This window comes from Callospermophilus lateralis, chromosome 2 (genome assembly GCF_048772815.1).
Source record: "Callospermophilus lateralis isolate mCalLat2 chromosome 2, mCalLat2.hap1, whole genome shotgun sequence".
NCBI classification, from domain to species: Eukaryota; Metazoa; Chordata; class Mammalia; order Rodentia; family Sciuridae; genus Callospermophilus; species Callospermophilus lateralis.
In genome coordinates this window covers 157,035,028-157,052,663 of record NC_135306.1, presented here as the reverse complement: position 1 = coordinate 157,052,663, position 17,636 = coordinate 157,035,028, and the positions used below count along the sequence as shown (strand labels likewise).

Here is a 17,636-nt window from a genome sequence, read left to right as displayed (position 1 = left end):
TTGTGCATGTATTCAATTACTAGACTATTCCTGAGCACCTACTTGGCATAATTAAGTAGAGAGAGAGAGAGAGAGAGAGAGAGAGAGAGAGAGAGAGAGAGAATGAGTAGTACTGTATGTATACCAACAGCAGGGACATAGGACACAGATAAATAAATCTTACCTTCAAAAGAGAGAAGAGGTTTTATAGTGGTTGAATCTGAAGTCTATAAAAGAACTCTGCAAGGAGAACGGAAAAATAGCCCTTTGGATATAGTTTTCCCAGTCTGAATGAGCCATCAATGAAACTATGAAAATCACTACCTTTCAGACATTCTGATCTTCTTGGACTGACACGGCAACCATAGCAAATAATACCTTGAAGACAGTCCATAGTTGTCCAACCAAGGGGTTGGTGTGAGGCTCCTAACTGATCCTCCTGGGAAATTTGGAGTGAGAGGATCCATTTGATTTACCAAGATCTTTTCCAAAAATACTTTGGCTGAGCTTGATCCCTGCTTTTTATCAAGTGGCTAGATACATAAGGAGTTTACAGTACCAGACTATATAAGTGCTGTTTGTTTGAAGATGTCCTATAAAGGATGGTATTAAAACCAAGAGGAGAATAAGAAGAGAAGACTCTTTAGTTTCCTTACTTTTCCAATTCTAAAAGACATACTAACTCATTTTTATTGAAAACATCTTCAGAGACAAAAAGGTGTTGGAGTTGGGGATAGAGTGGGCACTGTCACTGATGTAGCTTATCTGGGGCCATTAGAGCTAATTGCCTTGTGCGCCTGAGACTGCCTATACCTTCCACATGAGGAGGCAACAATCAAATAGGCAGAAAAATCCATAGCTGGAGAATATGGAATTAAGGGAAGGACAAAGTGAGAAGCTGTTCTTTGTCACAAGAATGCCAGTAATCTTACAAGATTCCCAAATGGGAACGAATTCTAGGGAAAAAAGATGGGCAAGGTTATTTGGGAACTAGATGTAGCAAAACAACATAGGAAAGATGAACAAAGTCTGAAAGATGAGTACAGGGACAAAGCCAATGTGGGGTGAGTTGGGGAGAGGTGGGAAAGGAATAGAGATGGTGAGGTTTTAGATGTTTTTCCTAAGAGTGAAAGGAAGATAAGTTATAAGGCAGCATCAAGAGGCAAGTCCAAGGCCAAATTTAGTTTTGGTTTTTCCCCTAAGAACTGAGGGGGAGCATTTTTCTCCAAGAACAAGAGACAGGCAGGGAGAAGCTGAGAGAAGAAACAAAGGAACAGGTTGATCTGGAACAGGATTGGTTTGAGAGTATAGGAAAATGGAATAACATTCACCAAGAGAAGGGAATCTTGCCCCCACAAAATAGAAGTTGAAAAAATAATATCTGTGAACATAGTTGCATTTTGTGATGAAGGGAAGGGAAAATCAAAAATTCATCTAAATTTGGCTTTGTTTTGTTTCAGTTAAAGGCATACAAGGTTGAAGACATGAAAAGGATGAATGAATTGCTACAGAGGGTAAGAGAGAGGAATGTAGGGATGAGTCAAAGGATCTCTAAGCACTGCTGCCAGCCCATAAAACTACCAATGGCTGTGCTGCTCTGGAACATCCCCAAGCTATGCAGAAAATGACCCTGGTAATGATGCCACTTCCTTAAATCCCACCAGGTAAAATAAGTCTCAGGGCCTCTCTTCAAGGAGCTAGCAAATAGGAGTCAGATGTACAGAGCTGGGGTAGTTAGTGATGGTAGAATTGTAGCTGCTAAGTTCTACCGAGAAACAGGAAGGGCATGCATGTTGGGTGTGTTGGGTAGAAATAGGGAGCTCCATGCCTCACTGAATGGCGAGTGAACCGTCACCTCCAATCCCTGTGAATGGCTCGAACTTTGAATGGTTCATCTCCAATCCCTGAAGTGGTGCTTGCTCCTCCTCATCCTGTGTTAAGCCCATAAAAATCAACACCCTGTTCATGTTCTCTCTCTCTCTCCTCCCTTCTCTTCTGAGACTGGCCGCTACGGTCCTGCTAATAAAATCTCGGACAGGTAAACAGTTGTTTTGGCTTGTTGAGTTTATGGAGCTTTTCCATCGTCCTTTACATGGACCACTGGAACTCTTGAGGAACCTTGCCTACTTTTGTTCTCCCCAAGGGCTTGAAAACTTCTCTGTTTAGAATCAGGGTTGGAAATGTGGTTCTGGAGTACCCAGAGACTATCAGTTGGGATCAATGCCACCATCCCCATAACTAACACATTTTATAAGTACTTTGCATATGTTGAATTATTTAACCATATTTTACAGTGAAAGTAACTGAATATCAGGAAGGTTAAATAAATCATCCAAGGTCACAAAAAGATGAAATTGGATGGATTCAGGATCTGTGCTCTTAATTGGGTAGGAACTTCTTCCACAGAAGCTGTTGCCCACACCTCCAGCTTCTACTACAGCCCAACATGAGTGTGAGGCAAGTCAGAGGCCTTTATTTGTCTTTGTACCTCTTAGGGTCCAGTGGGTCAGTGTATCAGAGGACATGGAATAAAGTCTCACATCAACAGCTTTAGTTCACTACACAGCCAACTGCAGAGTCAAAGAGAAATGTATGGCGAACTAATGGTGATTCCTTTTTCTTTGTGACTCTGGGTTGGAATTTGGCTTAAATCCCGAAAGTGCTGGAAGTCAGGGAGCAGTGTGAAAATGCTGACAGTGCCATGATATTATTTTTTCCCCCTGGGAAAATGAACTCCTGCTCAGAGAGCCATGAGTAGACCTCACAGACCCTGCTGGGAGCTATATTTAGAGGTTCTTTCATGGCTGTGTGGTTGAATCCACTAACCTCAACCCAGGACAGGTGGGAGCTATAGGTGAGTCAGAATTCAAATAACCAAGGGGACTAAGGTCCTTTGGGTACTTGTGGCAGGAATTACCTTGTGTGACTATTAAGAGAATGAATTGTGGGATCAGCCCTAGTCAGCATTCATTTAGCAACCAGAGCCAAGCTGGCCAGAACCAGTCAACCAAATGGGACCTCTGGCTACCTACAGTGGGCCAGGTTGCAGCTACCTCTCCTAGGTCCTTAGTTTGTTTGGTTTAAGACCTTGACCTGGAACATGGGAAAGAATCTAGAGCTGAGGGACAGATGCAATGTCCTAGCAGAAAGAATCAATCATTCTCATGTGTTCCTCTTTCAATTTCTTCTTCCCAGTAATAGCCAATAGCAGTTAATAGATAACATGTTACTGAATGTTTCCTACATGCATGGTACTGTTCTAAGCATTTAACATGCATTACTTGATACTAACAAAATATATACTTGGAAGGGACTATTATCTTTCTGCTTTTACAAATGAAGAAATCCAGGCTTTCGAGGTAGTCTAACTAAGATCACATACCTGGTAAGCCAGATTCTAATACAGGCCTCACCCCAAACTTCGTGTTTTTCACTAAAATATTACATTTTATCACATCCCTCAAGGGCCCTGAAGCTAATATTTCTTTTCTGAGCCAATATTTATCTCCAGCTCTGTGCCTCTCTGAACAGTGTCACCCCCTTTCCTGAGGCATTCCCTCTTGTACTGGTCAAAGAGCACTAGGTCACATATATCTAGACCCCTCTTCTTGTGGAACCCACCTCCTTCATGTGAAAGAAGGGGAAAGTGTTTCTACCTTCAAAAATGTGGGTTCAGAGAAGCCTGCTTTCCATAAGGAAGACGATGAAAGGGAGTAGGTAATCCAGGCAGATGAGAAGTGCTGGGGGATCCCAGTAGAGCAATGGAATCTCAACAAAAATATTGTGGGAAGGGAGGGGCCTGATGGGATCAGATAAAGAGGGTGGGAATTAGATGGGAGGAGGATAAAATCTGGGGTAAAAGTTCATAAGATACAGGGAGTATACTTGGGAGCTTATTGAGGTAGACTTAAAAGACAAAGCTAAAAAAGTAAGTTGAGGCTGGGTTGGAAAAAGTCCAAAGCCCAAGGAAGCTAAGGGGCTTGAGCTTTGTCTTTCAGAATCAGGGTGAGTGCTGATCAGGGTCACAGGATGAAAAGGAAATTTTTAAAAGGAGATTTTAAAATCCCATTGTAGTATTTAGGGTAGAAAACAGAGAACATACTGTGATAAAACTGTCTATGACACATCTAAAATTTTGTAAGTTTTTTTTGTTTGTTTTTTTAAGATGCCCCTTAAAATTATACAAGTAGAAGAAAAATATCTGTTTTGCTATGAGCACTCCTGGGCGTTCAGAAGTCTCCTGGCTTAGAGCTTTTCTAAGCAAACTTCCAACTGTGCACAGGAGCCACAGCTCATGCCCTTGAAGTTAGAACAGACAGGGCCATCTTCCATTGCATCATGTGCAGAATTAATTCCTCCACAGGCAGAACTCCTGCATAAGGTACAGAGTTACAGCATCTGCCCAGCGACTGGGACATGGATCCCACAAACCCAGGCACGCCATGGGCGGAAAGACCTCTCAGTTATAAGATTCTTTAAATTGGAAACAAAGAAATGAACACTAAGTAATGGGAAGAGTGTTTCTTACCTATTCTGCCAATGAGATTTTTTAAATCTAAAGATGATGTAAACCTTTGTCAAAATATCTAGTCATCTCAGCATAGCTCTCTGATGGATGTGATGTTCTCTTCCCTAGCTAATCAAGGACGAGCACAAATGGAATTTCTACTGAGTTCTAAACAATAATTTCCTACATATTTGGTGGCAAAAGAGATGATGAAAGTAAGAACAGGGTTCAAGACCAAGTTGCACCACTGACAGCAAGACACTAACAACCATGGAATTCTTAGGCTTCTCTTGGGTTTTGCTAAATGATAGGGTTTTACTAGTTGATTCCTACAAGCAGTTCATCTTCATAATTGTGCTCAGCTGCCTCAGTTTTCCCAGCACAACTTTTCATAGACCACATCACAGCTAGCATAATTTTCTTAAAATGCAAATTGGACCCCACAGTGAGTCCCATGGCACTTTCTTGTTACAAGTCCCCCATTATTCAAACCACCATCGCCCTCCACCCTTACTGTAGCCTTCACTATCCTGTATGACCTGGCATCCACCTGCCTCTACTCTCCATCACAGAGCTCAGCCACACTGGCTTTCTCTCAGTCTTGAATCTTGTCTGACTCCCTCTTGCCGTAGGACCTTTACACATAACCATCTGCTTTGCCTGGAATGTTTTCTCCAGTCCCATTTTTCACCTGGCTCACTCCTACTGCTCTTTCAGGTTTCAGTGAAGTGTTATTTCCTCAAAGAGAGCTCCTTGATCCTCCTTCTCAATCACCAATAGCTTTCCTAAGCCTATGTTGCTCCTTTTACTGCGCTTATCTGTAATCTGATGGTTATTTCCTGGGACTGTGTAACCTCCATCTCCTACATCAGGTGGAAGGTCTATAGATGATGGGATCTTGCTTACCACTATACACCCGGCATCAGGAACTCATTATTTCCTGAAGGAGTGTTGCACAGAGCACACAAAAAAGCCAATCAGCCACGTGTTTGGGATTTGAGCAGCAGAGACTTGTCTGTCCCTTCCATGCCAGACACTTCCTGACCCTCCTGTCCTTATGCAGTTACAAAGTCAAATCTCTTATCTGTCAGCTGTTCTTGCCCTTCCAGCCTAAAATTCCTCAATATGAAAATAAAGGCATACATATCTTAGCCATTTAAAGTCAGCCACAAGAAGAGAGCACCTCAGTTCTATAGTATAAGCAACTCCAGCCCCCATTGTTCATTCATTCCTCACTCACAACACACACAAACACTCAACCCCTAAAGATAGTGCATGGACAACTTGTAACTCAAACCCTGGGCTTCAGACTTCTTTCAAAAGACAACTCCCCTAGAGCCTCCCTCCGGAAATGCAGGAGCTCATTCTGCTGGCAGATGTACCCTCCGCTCCTGATAACATTAAAAAGGGTTAACGACTACAAAAAGTTAAATGACTTCCAAATTGAGAGCATTTTAAAAGGCAGCAGCTTTCTGTGTGTCCACAAACCAAAAAAGCAGTAGGCATATTTTTCTGGTCACAGTGTTTGGGGACTCTGTGTAAGAGTCAAAGTTAAAATAACTAACTTTCCTCACTTCATTCTTTCCTTTCTCTACAGAGGCTCATTCACCAGAATGTCAGGGCAGAAACAAAGACAGCTGACTGTTTCTGCCCTGGTGTCTATAATTAGATTCTCATGAAGAACGTGGCCACAACAGGGCTCTGCTGGACAAATACCTCCCCCTAAGACACACACACACACACACACACACACACACACACACACACACAAAATCCAAACACCCCAAAGTGTCTCTCCTCTCACTCATCTCCACAGAGACCCAGACAAAGCAGCCAGTCACTTACCCTCTTCAGCCACGAGAAATGCTTGTAAACATCAATGTCCCCATCCATGCTGGGCACCCATGTCAGCAGTTAGAGTCCTGGGTTGAAAAAGCCCTTTTTCTGGCTGGAGATCAAGTCCTCTCCTCTTCCTTGCCTCTGCCCCCTCCCACTCAGGAACGCCAAGCTGTGTTCAAGTTTCCCCACTTCCCTGGCCTGTGTCCTTCAGCCTTTCCCTAAACAGCTTTAGATACATAACAACTTAGACCAGACTGTGCTGCTCCAGGGTCCTCCCCCACCGCCCCCACAGTCAGGCGTGTACACACACACTCACATACAGAGATACTGGGGCTGGGATTCGGAGCCCTGTAGAGCAAACGTCACGAACAGGTAGGGGAAAAAGAAAGACTTGGGTAGGGTTGTAAACACACACACACACACACACACACACACACACACACACACGCCTGTGTGCACGCAGGAACATTCTCTTCAGTGATAATACCAGAGCCTGCCAGAGAGAAACAGTCCTGAAGAAAATTCCTTGTCTGGCTTCCCCCTTCTGGAGTGGCTGGAACTCATTACCGAGAGCCCCCGATTTCCTGTCTCTGCTTCACTCTGCATTTACCCACGGGCTCCCAGCTGCTCTCAGTTTATTTGGGACTGGGGAGATGACTAAAAATAAGTGCTGCCTTGGAGGAGCTTGCTGGTTCCCACACAGTCTGACCCCCGCCCCAAAGCCCACGCCTACCCTTTTACAGGCAGACCAGGGGCTGTGCCCTTAGGAAAAGCTGTTTCCAAAAAAGAACAGATTCAGAACCAGCTCCAGTTCTGATGCTGGGCCTGCAGTGTGCCAGGCTCTGGGCAGGGAGTTTTCTGTCCTTGGCGCTGCTGCCACTGTTCACCAGAGACAACTGCTGCAAACTGGAGACTTCTGCCACTCACTCTCTCTGGGGACTATGGCTCTGGGCTGTCAGCCACCACACAAGGTTTTTGGAGGCCACATTCCAAATCAGGAGGTATGGCTTCTGTGAAGTCCCAGGCTACCTCCCTGGCTGATCCCCATATTTTAGGACCTGCTTTACAAACTAGGAAGGTGGCAAGGGTGAGACCACTTCATGTGTGTTTCCATGAGACCTGGGAACAGCTCTGGGTAGGCAGGAACCTTGGAGAAGCTAGAATGTGCTTTCTTATGGGCCAGTCACATGCTAGCTAACCAGGGTGGACTACTCAGAACTCCCAAGATGCCATCCCTACCTCCTACTCACTCCAGCTCCTTTGAGAGCTCCCCCTAAAAACAGTTTTTCTCCCTTGCCCAGCCCTTAATGTGTGGCCTTTGGCTATGACCGATTATGAAAGTGATCTTTGATGTGGGTACATTGGGAACAGCAGTTACATGCAAGGGCTCTGCACTCTGCCGGCATAAATGACTTGCAGGCTCAATTCTTGTGACTGTAGGGGGCCTTCCCATGCCTTTGGGGGCCACCAGGGGGTTCTCCGGAAGTTCCAACCTAAAGAGAAGGCCCTATTGGGTATCAGCAGGCCCTGTAGCATGGCATCAATGTTTACCAAAGCCCTGAAGCATGGGCCTTAGTGAACAAAAACAAGGTCTGGTTGCACAGCTTAGGCAGGCAATCTGGCCTAGAGAACACAGAGGTGCAGGGAGGACAGCTCTAGCCAGAAACCAGCATGGGGGAGGAATACATTCCTGGAGACACACCCAGATTAGAGGCCAGAAGGAAAAGCAGGCTATACTGCCCTGCTCTGAGCTCTAGACCCTTTTTTGGGCTCCTGGCCCAGTTCCAGAGCATGGCCCAGACTGTGACAGGATGTGAAGAACATCTTTAAGAGTACAGGGGCAGGGTTGGGGGAGGTATCTTTATGTTTTCTTTTTACTGTCTAGAAGCCTGGGAAAGGCAAATGAAGAAATTCATTAGGTCAACACACATTTGCCCAGCACCCAAGGCAAATGATACTGATTTTCTGCCCTAGATAAATAAAGAATTCATCACATGGTATGTAATAAAGGTGAACCTGGGGCTCCAGGGAGGAGGCTAGGGAGCTGATTTGGGAGCTGGAAAACGAAAGGTGGAGCAGAGTGGCTCACTCTCCTTGGAAGAGTTCAATGCCCTTCTACAAGTTATAGTACAGGAGAGGAGGAGACAGGTGACAAAGTGGCAGCATGGCTACTTATCAGCCTTGCTAACCTCCTTGTTGAGGTGGTTCAGATGCAGCTCTCCAGGAAGCTTCCCCTTCTCCTGCTCTGTCCTGAACACCTATTCTCTAGTTCAATGAACCATAGTTGACAGCTGACAAGCCTCTCTCTACTACACCAGACCAGAGGAAGTATGTCTGATTTCTGACTCACTTTTCTCATTTTCCTGCCTCCCATAATCCCTGGTACACAGCAGAAACTTAAGCCTTCTCTGAAAGAGTGAGGCTCAAATGGTGAGAGATGCAAAGGAAGACAAAAAATTGACTTGGAGAAAATAGACTTTAAGGTCTGTCTCCTCGGTGTAATGATGCTTGACTCAGGAAAAGGCAGAGCCAATTTCATCTTTAGCGCATTTCACACCTCTATGAACTAATGGGGGGGGGCAGTGGGGCAGAAGTTCAGAAGGAGAAAGGTTAAAGAAAAGAGGGAGGAAGGGAAGGAGAAATCCAAACAGACTGAGCTAACTAAATTCTTAACATATTTTCGTGTAGCCTCAAGTAACAATTCTTATCTCATTTTTTTGTTTTTTTTTTTTAAACACCAAAGTATATTTTACTTACATTATCATTTAATTTAAAACCCCACAAAGTAACACTCCAAAAGATCTAGGAGCAGGGCACTTCTATGTGGCTGGCAGGAGGGAAAGGGGTGGGAATGAGTGAGATGCAGCGAATGCAGGAGTTTTAGGCACCTGCTTACTGATCGCCGGTGCTGGGCCCACTCAGGGCTCCCACTCACACCTGGCCAGAAAGGTGAACAATGACTACAACATGCTCACCCAAAAGGCTGTCCTGGCCAGGGGTCCACGGGGGGCCACAGATGGGCTTCAGGGTATCAAATATAATCATAAGAAAGTACAAAGTACTATTAATATGTATAAATCTCTATTCTCTGAAACAAAGTTTTCATGAGGTTATAAAAATTGTCTGTGACCTCTATCAGTTTGGAAACCTGGGTTTTAAGTCTAAGCAGTTACTCTCAAAGGTTTAGGCTGCCACTATTATTGGGTGGGAGTGGAGGGATTAGGAATCCTGCTTCCATTATACTGTTTTTATGAGGTAGAATCTCAGAGACCACAAAGGCTACAAAAATTGGGGTCATCACCACACTGACCTTCAGAGCCCTCAGGGCTTCCCATAAACATTCCACTCACCTGCAACTCATGACTGTCTGAAACATGAGGCAACCAGCTATGGGTAAAGGACAGGCGAATATGAGACTGAGAGATCTGCAAGCTTAGCTGAGGCCAGAGTGGTCAGGTTTGGACAGGGGAACATACTACAGCTTGCCCCCACCTTCATCTTGGGGTCTAGATTACAGACCCCAGCAAGTGGCTGAGAGGGGCCCCTGATGTCTTCCTCCTGCCAATTACCAGGAGTCAGCAGCATCTCATGGGGAAGAATTATAGACTGAGAGGAGTTTGTGGGCCACATGCCATTCTGTTGAACCATCACCTGCATCCTGGGTTCAGCTCACCCCTGAGCCTTGGCCTCTTAGCTATGGGGATAACTGCCAGGACACCCCTTGTTACTAGGATACAGGCTGTGTCCTTCAGCAGATATGCTGCATAGTGGCCTGCCATTCCTGAGAAGAGAGCGAGGAGAGGAAAGAACTCAGCTGAGAAAGTCCTGAACATGAAATTGCATCCTGGCCACCATCAGTGCACAAGCATGGAGAACACACCTCCAAATAGGGTCAGTAAAAGGACCAGATGATAAATATTTTAGGCTTGGAGGGCCATATAATTTCTTTCATACTAGACTTTACTACTTGTAGAGTGAAAGTGACTTCAGTCAATAAGTAGACAAATGAATGTGGCTGTGTTCCAGCAAAACTTTATTTATGTACACTAAAATTCAAATTTTATATTATTTTCACACTATAGAATATTCTTGTGAGTTTTTTTCAATCATTGAAAAATGTGAAAAACATTCTTAGCTGGTGGGGTGTAATAAGCAGGCAGTGGAACAAATGTAACCCATAGTTCACTAACTCTGGGTTAGAAAAAACTTCCGCATCTATAATGAATTGAGAGGGCTGAAAGGGGCTCTAGCAAAAATGCAGCTTCTGATCCAGTAGGTTGGGAATGGAGTTTGAAATTGTGCATTTCTAATAAGCTCCCAGAGAGGTTCAGACAGTTGACCCAGGATTACACCTAGAGTAGCAAGAGGTTAGACAACAACTTTCAGAAGTTCCTTGAAATGTTGGGCAGTAGACGCATGAATTCCAGTGAGCCTGCCCACCTGCCCACTAGTGGGTCCTAAAGGAGAAGGCACTCTGTGGTGTGGCTCTGACAGGCCTTCTTTCTGGGTGGAGAGTAAGTGGGTGTCTACATGCTCAGACCTCAAGTTATGCTAACCTGGCAACATCACCCACCATGTCCCTTGGGCCTGAAACAGGAAATTTAGTAGGGAAGGATTTATTTGCTCTTTCTCCAGTGTTTGCACATTCTTGGTCATTTATAAACATTGGTTTTTGAGGACTGAAACAGTCTCTTTTGGTCAGGTCTGAAAGGATCCAGATTGGTAGAATTTAGTAGAATGCAATTTACTTGGGGAAAGGGAATAAAAATCTAGGAAAAGTAAAACTGCTAATTTGCAGCAGTGGAAAGCCCCCCGCTTGTGGGGTGCTGTGCCAGTAAAAATGCATTGAAAATCCTTGAGGGCACAGGAAGCTTCTCTAAGGGCAGGCTGGCAGACACGTGAGCCAGGAAATACTTCCTGGAATGTGGACAGCTAACCTACTAGCACCCCAGCAAAAGGCACTTGAGTCAAGGAGTTCAGGGAGGCTTTCTTGCCATCAACAATGGAAGGTCAAGTCTATGCTCCCAGGACTCTTAGCCTCCCTGTCTCTTCCTCACAGTTCCACAATGGAGGCCTCTCCTGCCTACTCTTTGCCCACTGATTTCAAAGGAAAAGAGAACAAACTCTTTTCCAGATGACCGAGGTGCACTGTCAAGCAGTTTCAATAAGAGGTGCTTATATCATCTTTCTAATCTAAAGATGATTTTATATATATATATATATATATATATATATATATATATACACACAGTATTCCTGTATTGTATTCCTGTTCCTTGGGATTTAGACTTCCCAGTATTTGTCCCCGACTCCCACCTAGTGGCCTCTTCAAGTACTGCTCAAGGACAAAGAACCACCAGCAGCAGCAAGGCACCCTGCCTAGGACAGGAGTCCCTTGGGACTAAGCACAGGAAAGAAAGTGCCAGTGCTCAGTTAACTCAATACCTGTCATAGGGGCAGGTAAGAAACAAACACTAGCAATTGGCTCACACAGGGTGTGCTTTTTTCCCCTTGAAAAATAAACACCAAATCTCCCCTTCTCTCTTCTAAGATCCAGGGGGAAATTTTTCCCACAAAACTCCTGTCTGTAACTTTTCCAAATTAAAAATTTCAACACAAATATATCCAGACCTGTCTTTGTTCTCTGCCCTTACTGAACAATGGGGATGTAGAAATGAATCACATAGGAAGAGAAACTCAGGCTCGCATTTTATGATCCATAAAATATATTTTTCTCCCCATCACTTTTACAACTCCTCCGTCTTTTCAATATGGTAAATAGATTTGCCTCTTTGGCCAGAATGAAAGATCACCAGCTGAATCTGGCAGGAATGCATGGCTTTGTTTAAGGAGTTGGGAACTGAAGAAGCTGCCATCTGTGACAAGGTGATGGGGAGCTGATGAGTGTGTGTGTAGGGGCAGTGGGAGGTGGCTGTGCCCTCTCTGGGCCTGGATCTTGCTTTGTTCCTTGATAAATTAGTTGAAAAGATAACTGAGGTTGTTGCTTGCCCTGACTGTTGGGGTGTCAGAGGTGAGCACATATCCTAGATGCAGCCTCCCTCCCCAGCCCATAGCCCAGCAGAGGTCACCCATGCAGGATAGACCTCTTCACTGCTCTTGAGATGTGGACTTCCACTGACTCCTCACATAGGGCAGCCACGTCTTGAAGCTACCCAACCTGTCTTTACCTTGGAAACTAAGATCTGGACTGAGGAAGGTCAAGATGAGTGCTTACAAAGAGGCCCCTCAATAAAGCTCTTAGAACAAACCACAGAATACAATCAGGTCTTGCAGACACAGTCCAAATCTGCTATCATTTCCACTAGGGACACTGAGTTCCAGAGGGGAGAAGAGGAGGTTTGGCCAAAGCCACACACAAGTGAGTGGCAGAGCCAGGATTGAACCCTGGCCTTTTAACTTCGTCCTGACTTCGCTACTCCTTTACTTTGGTTCAGCTTGCTTCTACCTGCCTAGGCATACTGCCCAGGACACCTGCAACCCTGTGAAGGTTGGTTGCCACTGGGTGGCCAAAGCTGCTGATCATACTCCAGTTCCAAAGAGAGCCCAGAGGACAGTCCCCTACAGGCTCTTTGCCAATCATTGCTCCCTCCCTGGAACCTAAACATGGCTCTGACATGCCCTCATTCTGCTGCTTTGTCTGCCCTTCTCTGACTTCATCTTGAACCTTCACCAAGGATTTCCCTGGTTCATATCCACAATCCTAAATGGAAGGGCAGAATGGCTGCTGGTTTGAGATCAGGGGGTTACATATCAGAATGTTCGAAAAGCACCCATGGTTACTCTGGAGACTACTTGCTTTGATATTTTTCGAGCATCACCAAAAATCCTGGGATATTAATCTGCACTCTGTACCCTACTGGGTCCACTGATTCAATAGATTGGTTGTTCACAAGCCTGTAGAGCCCATTTGGATCTGGCTAGATAACTTCTTTGTGGGACTCAACCTCCGCACCCTTCCAGGCCACAGGAAAGTACACTCAAGGTACAGCCCAAATCCCGGAAGTAGTCATAGTGGCCCCACATCCTTCTTGCCTGTGGCATGTGTCAGGGCCACTGAGGAGCACTCTCTCCTTCCTGGACTTTAGGAGTACCAGTGAGGTTCAGGAGCCTTGACCTGAAATGGCCAATTGCTCCTGAGGACATCATCTCATGCTTCACCATAGCAAACAGAGGAGAGTAGGCTCTCCCTGTCTGGAACTCAGGTCCCTTCCATAGCAACAGAGATGCATCAATCTTCCAGCAAGGCCTTCACTTTATCCTCTGTGAGCACTGACCCAAAGCTTGGCCCTATCTGTCAGACATAAAAGACCACCCTGCCTAGCTCCTGAGAGTCATCCTTCTGCTGAACCACAGCCTCACTGATGCCTCTCTGCAGGCCAGGCTCCAGCTTGCCTAACGCCAAGAAACTTGCTATACAGGAGTCTCACCCACCAACTTTCTGGGGACAGGCTCAGAATTCAGACACAGATTCTGTTCCTATGCCAAGGGAACACAAACCTTTTGCTTCTTCCCTCACTGAGGCCTAGAAACTATCCCTAGCTCAGAGTCCCACATATGTCCTTCTAGGCCTAGAACCCACATCTCCTCATCATACTTACTGAGGCGAGAAGAGGAGGTTTGGCCAAAGTCACAAAGAAGTAAATGACAGAGGCTGGTTAGAACTCTGGCCTTTGAACTCCTGGCTTCCTCCCCTACTCTCTCATCTTGTTTCAGCTTGCTGACCAGGATACTGGCAACCCTACAAAAGAAAGCCTGGGTTCCCACTGGGAGACTCCAAAAAGAACACAGCATGGGTTCAGGCCCCAGAACCCTAGAACTCGCAGCTCTGCATTACTGAACTCTGAGTGGGTCTGGTTTACCTGGTTTTTAGGATGATCTGACCTAATAAAACCCCTCTATAAGCAGAAAGTCCTGGCCAACAGGACTCCTGTTGACCAGGCTGGTCCAGGTGTGTCTCAGCCCTGCCAAGACCAAGCAGAGAAGGAACTGGCTTCACTCCAAAGAAGAACTAGCTCCAATGCTGCCTAGTATGATACACTAGGATCAGGAGCTCCCTCCATTTAAGACACAAAGGGAAGGCCCAGGATTAGTCTATTTGTCCTATTCTAACCACCAACCACTCCCCCACTTCTGCCACTGCCTCTCCAGGAGCTGTTTTTTCTTATGGACCTCAGACACCATGATGCCTGGAGATACCCAATGAACAGCAACAGTAATAGACCACATTTCCGACCACACTACTTTCCCTTCTGGCCAGGTGATTGGTCTCTGGGTAGTGCTTAAATTAAAAGTTTTAAATTTCTATTTCATTTGTACTTAATATATTTTTATGGGCCTGGAGAATTTAGCTCCCAAATTATTAGCTAGGTCAATAAGATTCTTTTCTTCATGAATTTGAATTTTAAAAAATGGAGGAAATGTGGAAAGAATTTGTCAAGTAGAAGAATAAACTTAAACATAAAAGATATTGGACAGTCATTCTGAGCTATCTTCCTAAGGGACATTCATGTCCCCCCAACTCCATCACTCCTTTCACAGAGAGCCTACCTCCTTCTACGGCAAATGGAAGTGGTTAAGTGGTTAAGTACCTTGTATGAAATTCTTGAGACCAGCAGTGTTTTAAATTTTGAATTTTTTAAAATTTTGGAATATTTGTATAGACTTTACCAGATAAGCATCCCTAATTCAAAAATCTGAAATTCAAAATGCTCCAAAATCTCAAACTTTTGGATTTTTGGATTAGGGATGCTCAACCTGTACTTGCTTCCCCAGTCACCCTTGCAGCTAGTGTATGCAAATGTGAACAAATCCTAGAACCAATGATAAATCTTCTGGAAAGCTTCAGAGAAACTTTCCCTCCTCCTTAAAAAAGAAAAAAAGACATACTAAAGAAATTGTCCCTACTGCTGGACATAGCTGTGTAGTTGTCTGTGTGAAAACATGTTGCCTAGAATTCCATCAGCCATCTTGCAACCATTAAGGGACAAGCCTGAGGAAAACCCAACCCCTAAGGATAGAGGGGCAGAAAACAGGAAGAGCCAGAGACTTTGAGGTCATCCAGAACCACCGATTTAACCTGAGGCTACCTATCCTCTGACATTGTGTTAGAGATATATAAGCCTCCATTTTATCTGCACCACATTAGAGGAGGAAGTATTAATAGAGATATCAGGAGGCAAAGGTGGTCAGGCCAATGTTATGACCAATCGGTAACTCTGAGATATTATCTATGGAGTAGAATGGAGAAGGCATGCAAGGGATGCACAAACATCACGAATATGAAGGCATTGGTCAATCCTGCCTAATCCCTCAACCTTTCTCACTAGTTCATATTCCAATCCTAACTCCCTGTAATTCTTGTGGATTTCTGTGAGTCACTGAGATTAAAACAATGCTTCTTACACTTTAATTTTCCTATGTATCACCTAGATAGGAATCCACATTCTGTATTTTTTCATAAGCTATCTGTGGGTACCCACAAGCTGCTGGGCCACAGACCAAAATGTTTATGTCAAGGGCTTCTAACCAAAGGACAAATCTAAAATGCCCATGAGTTCGTTCACTGCTCTGAATTCTATTTCCACACAGATAAGAACTAGTGTAGATTGTGTATATAGTCAGAGTATAAACCGACTTGAGGACTGCAAGACCTGAAATATAGACAGGCTAGCTCTGTTCAGAGTCAAAATCTTAACAACTAGCTCTGATTTCTTGGAATGTTTATATGAACTTCTGACCTGCTAAAAGTACACCATTCATAGGTTGCTGATGGCCATAATTATTCTAAAAGATTTATGAATGCAATAACTTTTAGGGAAATCTTCTCACAAAAGGAAAGCATTCACCAAACCATTGTATATAACTCCCAAACAAATGTGCAAACGTGAATGTAAACTGTTTTCTGCAATGCATCCTGCAAAAATAGCAACCACATTCACTGCCTGTGGATCAAAATTATTTTTGATTTCCAAAAAGGAATTTTAAAAGTTAAATCCAGTTTTTATACCACATGCTAAAAAATACTGATGAGGAAGAGTTAACCAGAAGATAAAAATCAAACATAAACCTACTGAAGATATATGCAAATAGTTATTAGATCTAAGGCTACAAAGGAACTTTTTAGGACTAAAAGGAAAAGGAGAAATCTAAACTATGAAGAATAACCTTTTAAACTTCTGTGCCTCAAAAAGCACCATAAATAGTATTTTTAAAAAAGTGAAGAAAACATATGCCACAAATAAAGCAAAAAGACTAGTAAAAACAATTGTTCAAATGTATAAGCACTAAAATCTTAAAAGAAAGCAAGAGCAGAGAGTATAAACAGACTAGGAACAGACGAGGGTGGGACAGTCTCACCCAAGCAGCTCAAGGACAATCTCTATGTATGAGGGAAGAAAATGTTAGAACTATTTTATGACCTATCTCTAAATAATTCTCTATTTGTGGATTACTTTAATTATTTAAAAATAATATTAAAATACTGCATATGTGAACATGTGTATATGGAGAATAACTTGTGGATATAAGATTTAAAACTTAGAGAACATGCAAAAAAATAAATACTAATAAACTAATTTTAAAATGTTTAGTCTAATTAAACAGATGAATGCAAAATGCAAAAATAACAGGAAACATTTTCCCTTGTGACATTAGTGATAATAATTTATCAGGATGCTATGTGATAGACTCACCTCAAACCCTGCCAATAAAAATATAAATTATATTCTTTTGGAAATTGATTTGGGAAAATGTGCCAAAAAGTTTAAACATTTGAAAAATGTGCCAAAAAGTTTAAAGATATTAATACTTTTGTTTTAAAGTTACCAGATTTAGCAAGCCACAGGGGACACACTTAATAAAAATTATTCACTAATTATTTAAAATCAAATTTTAATTTTAATCAAATTTAAAATATCCTATATTTTATCTGGTAACCCTACTTGAACTCTGTAATTATACTTCTATGAAATATCTAGAGATAAGGACAAATATTTCTCTATAAAGATATTCACTGCAACAATATATTAGTGAGAGATTAAAAATAACCTATCAAGGGCTGGGGATGTGGCTCAAGTGGTAGCGCGCTCGCCTGGCATGCGTGCGGCCCAGGTTCGATCCTCAGCACCACATACAGACAAAGATGTTGTGTCCGCCAAATACTAAAAAATAAATATTAAAATTCTCTCTCCCTCTCTCTCCTCTCTCTCACTCTTTCTTTAAAAAAAAAAAAATAACCTATCAATACTAGAGAAATTGTCACATAAGGTACATCCATACAAGATGACCAAGG

The 17,636-nt window shown here is 43.5% G+C and overlaps 1 protein-coding gene across 18 annotated transcripts in view; it reads right to left on the bottom strand.

The window, feature by feature from the left end:
* The window catches only part of Ppfibp2 (PPFIB scaffold protein 2), a 148,655-nt gene that overhangs the window by 72,688 nt on the left and 58,331 nt on the right, over window positions 1–17,636 (bottom strand). Inside the window, exons 1-2 of one of the 18 annotated variants that reach the window (XM_076846821.2) lie at window positions 7,059–7,154; window positions 6,332–6,408 (exon numbers count right to left, since the gene is read on the bottom strand). The exons of 14 other annotated variants lie outside the window; for them this stretch is intronic. In XM_076846821.2, coding sequence (XP_076702936.1) covers window positions 6,332–6,379 — 48 coding nt within the window. In that variant the 5' untranslated portion in view covers window positions 6,380–6,408; window positions 7,059–7,154. 3 more of the 18 variants (XM_076846818.2, XM_076846820.2, XM_076846819.2) reach the window with 3 other exon arrangements.